We start from the raw sequence: 7,960 nt of genomic DNA, 5'->3' as shown, positions 1-7,960 counted from the left end.
TAATTAGCATATATCTAACTTTATAGTCTATCCGGTAAATCACATCACATTTTTAGATCAACAATGTATCGAACAACTCACAAATATTGTAGTTAGATATTGCAACATTAACCCTATAACAATTCAAAATAAAGTTCTATAGTCATGTTACGAGTGTTAATGTTAAATGTTAATGTTAATATTAATATTGTTAAACTTTTACTAAGTAATTATTGATGCTAAGTTCAAGGAATTATAATGTAAATGCTAATGCTAAGAAAAGGGCTCATTTGTCAAAGTGCGATTATACAATATGGGCCACAATTATCACACTTTTTCCCCTCCAATTTGCACCTAACTTGTTGAAATACATTTATTTCAAAGGCGACATATTAGGATATAAATTTGGATACATAGATACGCCCTTTGCTATATAAGTCACCAAACCATACAAACTCAAAACACAAAACCTTAAAAAATAATCTCCAATGGCTTCCATCACATTTTTCATCCTTCTAGCTCTCACTCTTTCATCCACAATTCATGCAAGAGAGAGCCAATTTTTTGCTAAAGTGTCGAACAACAACCCTAAAGACACATTACCATTAAACAGAAACCAACAACAAGATCTTAACTTTATCCCACAATCACAACAAGACACCGGTAACTCTTATGGTCTTTATGGCCATGAATCCGGCCAACTAGCACCGTCCACCACCACCACCACCAACAACAACAACATACCCACCATCACCGCCACAAGACTTCCGGCTAACTTGCCGGAAAACTACAACCCCGTTTCCTACACCACCCCTATCCATAGTAGCACACAAGAACTCCCTGAAGAGTTCAAGGACCCACAACCATTTAACTACAATGAGAATGGTAATTATGGTAATGATGAAAATATGTACAATTATGAGAAGCAAGAGGTGGCAACTAATGGTGGTAATATGTACAACCCTGAGAAGCAGGGAATGAGTGATACTAGGTTCATGGAGAATGGGAAGTACAAGTATGTTGGTGACAATGTGTACAACTCACAAAACTTTGAAGATACCAGATTTATGGAAACAGACCAAGATGGTGGAAATATGTACAACAATCAAAAGCAAGGGGTGAATGATATGTACAACTCGGAGAAGCAGGGATTGGGTGAGGTCAAGTATAGTGAAAGTAACAATGGGAATACGTACAACCCTGAGAAGCAAGGGATGAGTGATACAAGGTTTTTGGAGAATGGAAAGTATTTTTATGATGTTGCTATGGAAAATGCTAATAATGCAAATATGTATTCAAGGGGAGTTAGAAATGGATATGAGACACAAGGGTATTATGGGAATAAAGAAAATTCATTTGAAAGATATAATACCAATGTTGGAGGGTATCAAAACCAAGGATATCAAGAGAACCAAGTGAATATGAATCAATACAGCCCTTGAGTGTTATTTTGTCTTTTTACTTGTTTCTAGTGTTCAAGTGAAGCTATTTTTCATGAATTATGAAGCTTAAAGATGATTATATGTGTGGGGTACTTTTTTTATCTTTAATTTTTGAAAGTTACAAGTGTTAATTATGTTATGTTTTATTCGGGAAGACAAAGTATAAAGTCAAATCAATTGTGTGTTTTCTCATTTGTGATTGTGTAATCCTGCTTCAAAAGAAACTACTTTGAGCTTTACATTTAGTAATTTGTCATGAACTACTCATTAATACAATATTTTATGAATGATCTATATCAAATCAAAATCATTAATTATAATAACTTCAAATTGATGGTACTTCCATCTTTTTTAAGCAAACTTGCTAGATCCACAACTGAAGCTATACCTAGGTAACTCTAACCAAACTGAACAAAAAAATCGAACACCTAAATCAAAGACAATACAACGTTAAAACGGACGAAGCGACATACAAGAATGACAATTATCAATGAAAGCAAAACACAACACACTAAACACCAAAATTAACTAACTAAAGAAACCGAGCAACGTAAAACTATCAAGCATACGGTATCTTGCTATATAAAAAAATGGAATTAAAAATATTAAAGATTTGGTAAATTAGATGTTAGCTAATTTGGCTCATTAAAGATTTCATGAAGTATGAAGCTTAAAGATGATTATATGTGTGGGGTACTTTTTTTTTTTTTTTTATCCTTAATTTTTGAAAGTTATAAGTGTTAATTATGTTATGTTTTATTCGGGAAGACAGAGTATAAAGTCAAATCAATTGTGTGTTTTCTCATTTGTGATTGTGTAATCCTGCTTCAAAAGAAACTACTTTGAGTTTTACATGTAGTAATTTGTCATGAACTACTCACTAATACAAAATTTTATGAATGATCTATATCAAATCAAAATCATTAATAATGACTTCAAACTGATGGGGTCTTAATTTCATACGGTATCTTGCTATAGACCTTAAAAAAATGGAATTAAAAATACTAAAGATTTGGTGAATAAGATGTTAGCTAATTTGACTCATTATATTATTTATATACGAGTACATAGTTTTGTTTGATTACTTTCCTTAATATATATGAATGATTATCGGTAAATTAATACGAACATTTATTAGAGGTATCTCCAAGTTTACGGGTATGTAAAAGCATTTATTCATACATGAACAATTTTGGATATTCAAAGTAAAAAAAGCCAGCCTCATTAACTTCTGCTTACGCATAAGTATGTATTCGTAGTTACCTAAACCATTTTTACCGACTAAATAATATTTCATGGCCAGATTTTGCCTGCTTAAAGAAAGTATACGCCTATTAAAAGCATTAAATATCGTACCCAACATAAAAACTTTAACATAATTATTATCTACAACCATATAATGAGTTTATGTAACATTTATGACCAACATGTGAATTAAAATGAAGCTTTTTTAAGCCTATCAATCATTTTGAACGATTTTAATGATTACATTTAATCAAACCATTCAACATTTCTTTGAAAACAAGGGAACCTCAATGGCCCAAATAGGTGATATGATGACCAATAAGCGTTATCTTATATCTATGTTTTTGTTACTAATTTCTAGTAATATTTTAAACTATTACAGTTTTTATCTTATACTGTCGTGTATTGTTTCTCTGAATGGCTAGATTTATAAAAAAAAACGAAAGTATGTAGGAAGTTGTTAAAAAAAAAAGAAATTACAAAGGCTTTTCTACAGTTATGTCTTGTGTGATTATCTTTTTTTTTTTTTTTTTTACCTTGGTGGGATTGTGGTGATTGGATGTGAAAACTGTATAACATGAATGATGTGTATTATACTAGTAGTATTCATAGAATCATAGGTGTCTATAAGTATTAATAAGGTAATTACTTTTTTACCCATAGAATTGCGGGAATAAAAATGAAATTTCACCTACCAAAAGGGGGAAGTTGATAAAATTTTAATGAAGAAAAAGAGTGTTCTTTCGGTGGTGCATTTAAGAGCATCTTGGTGTTAGTGGTTGGACCCTTTGATAGGGATTAGGGGCTTTGTCTTCCCACCTCTACATTTTGTACTAAATAATGGGGGCCATTTTATAAAGAGTAGTAGTAGAGTACTAACCATGATACATTTGTCACAAACTAAGTATTAAACAAGAGAGTAATCAAATTTGAGTACTACTCTACTGCAGAAAACATTCCATGAATCATGGAATTAAACTACACACTACTTAAACTAAATAAACAAAATTAAAGAATATAAACCGAATGTCTCCCGCCAGCAAGCTTCTTCTGCTTAGAAACACTTTAGTATTGCACTAAGAGTTAAACTATCAAATAACTTTATACTTTTAGTTTTGTTTCAATGTAGACTATATACCTAGAAAATACCAGTGCACGTTACAAACGTGTAAAAAGAGTTCTAGTGTAGGCTATTGATGACCGGATACTAAAGAACCGGTCACAGTCCCTAAAGCTAACGGGCGTTAACATTTAGGCATTTTTAGGATACGATTTCTTCATGAAAGTTGTTCTAATTCCATCGCCTAACACTCTTGAACTAAACTCAAGACCTGAAAGTTCGAGAAACGGTCCAATTGAATTGTTGACCAAAATCTCATAAACTTTGAATTTTCGATCTGCTGTTCAGATATGAATTTTAACACGATCTGATGGAACACGATTGAAGGAGTAATCAGGAACCAGAAACTCTAATCAATCCGATCTATGAATGCTTCTTGTTAACGTCCGTTTGCCGCAGGGACTGTACACACAGATAACTGATCACCAATAGCCTACATTAGAACACCTTTTGAAAATATGTAATGTACACTGGTATTTTTCTGGGTATATAGCCTACATGAGAACAAAAATAAAAGTATAAAGCTATTTGGTAGCCTTAACCCTTATACTAATGTTTTCACGGTTCAATCTCAACTTTCCTTAGTTTTATGACAAACAACTGAATCTAAAATATCACATCCTTGCAATTTCATAGTAAACGGGTAAACATTACATGAAATGTGATCTTTATGAAATGACCACATCAAATTCAAAGAATCCCATAGTAGAATTTGTTAGAGTGTGTGAAACAAATTTAAACAAGAAACGAATTAGGAATACTCAGCACCGAATGAACTTGGAATCCATTTGGTGCTTCTTAGCTTAAAAGAGGAGTAGAGGAGTCTGATCAAGTTTTGCTTATACCGCAGAATGTATTCGGTGCTGCGTGTGACCTGAGCAGATACAGATTTATGGGCAGAAATCGAATAGCGATTAGGATTTCGTGTTTGCTTCTAATTCTTTGTTTAATTACTTTACAAATACAACCCTTGTAACCTTTAACCTATATGCATGAAATTTATCAATAAATACAACCCTTGTAACCTTTGGGTGCTATTCGTATTTCACTTGCTAAGAACGTTTCTTATAACGTTGTGAATGGGAAGACATCATTTAGTTGTTTGAAGGCTCTCTCTAATATGTATGAAAACCAAACGCCTCTAATAAGGTTTTTCTTATGCGTCAAATGTTCAATACAAAGATGAAGGGAGGTATGAGTGCAACAGATCATATCAATGAGTTTAACAATATCATATCGAGGTTAGCATTGATAGGGATTGTGTTTGATGATGAACTAAATTCATTAATCTAGCTTACATCATTACCGAAAGTTAGTCGGGTATGGTAACCGTAGTTAATAGCATTACCGGAACTACTAAGCTTGCGTTTGAAGGAATTAGAGATTTGATTCTCAGTGAAGACACTTGTAGGAGAAACTTGGGGGACTCATTGGCCGGTTCTGAAATGTCCCGTTCTTATTGATTAAAAACGTTCCATATTAATTGATTTCGTTGCGAGGTTTTGACCTCTATATGAGACGTTTTTTCAAAGACTGCATTCATTTTTAAAACAAACCATAACCTTTATTTCATAAATAAAGGTTTAAAAAGCTTTACGTAGATTATCAAATAATGATAATATAAAATATCCTGTTTACACACGACCATTACATAATGGTTTACAATACAAATATGTTACATCGAAATCAGTTTCTTGAATGCAGTTTTTACACAATATCATACAAACATGGACTCCAAATCTTGTCCTTATTTTAGTATGCAACAGCGGAAGCTCTTAGTATTCACCTGAGAATAAACATGCTTTAAACGTCAACAAAAATGTTGGTGAGTTATAGGTTTAACCTATATATATCAAATCGTAACAATAGACCACAAGATTTCATATTTCAATACACATCCCATACATAGAGATAAAAATCATTCATATGGTGAACACCTGGTAACCGACATTAACAAGGTGCATATATAAGAATATCTCCATCATTCCGGGACACCCTTCGGATATGATATAATTTTCGAAGTACTAAAGCATCCAGTACTTTGGATGGGGTTTGTTAGGCCCAATAGATCTATCTTTAGGATTCGCGTCAATTAGGGTGCCTGTTCCCTAATTCTTAGATTACCAGACTTAATAAAAAGGGGCATATTCGATTTCGATAATTCAACCATAGAATGTAGTTTCACGTACTTGTGTCTATTTTGTAAATCATTTATAAAACCTGCATGTATTCTCATCCCAAAAATATTAGATTTTAAAAGTGGGACTATAACTCACTTTCACAGATTTTTACTTCGTCGGGAAGTAGGACTTGGCCACTGGTTGATTCACGAACCTATAACAATATATACATATATATCAAAGTATGTTCAAAATATATTTACAATACTTTTAATACATTTTGATGTTTTAAGTTTATTAAGTCAGCTGTCCTCGTTAGTAACCTACAACTAGTTGTCCACAGTTAGATGTACAGAAATAAATCGATAAATATTATCTTGAATCAATCCACGACCCAGTGTATACGTATCTCAGTATTGATCACAACTCAAACTATATATATATTTTGGAATCAACCTCAACCCTGTATAGCTAACTCCAACATTCACATATATAGTGTCTATGGTTGTTCCGCAATATATATATAGATGGGTCGACATGATAGGTCGAAACATTGTATACGTGTCTATGGTATCTCAAGATTACATAATATACAATATAAGTTGATTAGGTTATGGTTGGAATAGATTTATTACTAACTTTCACGTAGGTAAAATGAGTAGTTTTTATCAATCTTGTTTTACTCGCCATTTCTTCGTTTCTAATCCGTTTTGAGTGATTCCAGTGGCCACGGTTTTGTATTGAACTTAAATTTATGAATCTAAATAGAAAAAGTATAAGTTTATAGTCGGAAATACAAGTTACAAGTCATTTTTGAAAGAGGTAGTCATTTCCGTCGAAAGAACGACATCTTGATGACCATTTTGAAAAACATACTTTCACTTTGAGTTTAACCATGATTTTTGGATATAGTTTCATGTTCATAAGAAAAATCATTTTTCCAGAAGTATAGATTTTAAATCAAATTTCTTCTTAGCTTTTAATTATCCCAACCAAAACAGCCCCCGGTTTTACTACGACGGCGTATATCCAGTTTTATGGTGTTTATCATGTTTTCGGGTTTTAAATCATTAAGTTAGCATATCATATAGATATAGAACATGTGTTTATTTAATTTTAAAAGTTTAGTTAGAAGGATTAACTTTATTTGCGAACAAGTTTAGAATTAACTAAACTATGTTCTTGTGATTACAAGTTTATAACGTTGAATAAGACAGCTTTTTATGTATGAATCAAATGATGTTATGAAAATCATTACTACCTCAAGTTCCTTGGATAAACCTACTGGAAATGAGAAAAATGGATCTAGCTTCAAAGGATCCTTGGATGGCTTGAAAGTTCTTGAAGCAGAATCATGACACGAAAACAATTTCAAGTAAGATTTTCACTCGAAATAAGATTGTTATAGTTATAGAAATTGAATTAAAGTTTGAATATGATTATTACCTTGTATTAGAAAGATAACCTACTGTAAATAACAAAGGTTTCTTGATCTTGGATGATTACTTGGAATGGATTTAGAAAACTTGGAAGTAAACTTGCAATCTTGGAAGTATTCTTGATTTTATGAAACTAGAACTTTTAGAATTTATGAAGAACACTTAGAACTTGAAGATAGAACTTGAGAGAGATCAATTAGATGAACAAAATTGAAGAATGAAAGTGTTTGTAGGTGTTTTTGGTTGTTGGTGTATGGATTAGATATAAAGGATATGTAATTTTGTTTTCATGTAAATAAGTCATGATTGATTACTCATATTTTTGTAATTTTATGAGATATTTCATGCTAGTTGCCAAATGATGGTTCCCACATGTGTTAGGTGACTCACATGGGCTGCTAAGAGTTGATCATTGGAGTGTATATACCAATAGTACATACATCTAAAAGCTGTGTATTGTACGAGTACGAATACGGGTGCATACGAGTAGTCTTGTTGATGAAACTGAACGGGGATGTAGTTGTAAGCATTTTTGTTAAGTAGAAGTATTTTGATAAGTGTCTTGAAGTCTTTCAAAAGTGTATGAATACATATTAAAACACTACATGTATATAC

The 7,960-nt window shown here is 32.2% G+C and overlaps 1 protein-coding gene across 1 annotated transcript; it reads left to right on the top strand.

The window, feature by feature from the left end:
- The first annotated feature begins 460 nt into the window (after positions 1–460).
- Positions 461–1,635, top strand: LOC139870916 (uncharacterized). The gene has a single exon (XM_071858678.1). It carries the CDS (start codon positions 468–470, stop codon positions 1,419–1,421), a length of 954 nt encoding a protein of 317 aa, XP_071714779.1. The 5' UTR covers positions 461–467; the 3' UTR covers positions 1,422–1,635.
- Positions 1,636–7,960: the final 6,325 nt, after the last annotated feature.

This window comes from Rutidosis leptorrhynchoides, chromosome 1, assembly GCF_046630445.1.
Source record: "Rutidosis leptorrhynchoides isolate AG116_Rl617_1_P2 chromosome 1, CSIRO_AGI_Rlap_v1, whole genome shotgun sequence".
Lineage (NCBI taxonomy): Eukaryota > Viridiplantae > Streptophyta > Magnoliopsida > Asterales > Asteraceae > Rutidosis > Rutidosis leptorrhynchoides.
This window is presented reverse-complemented; position numbering and strand designations above follow the sequence as displayed.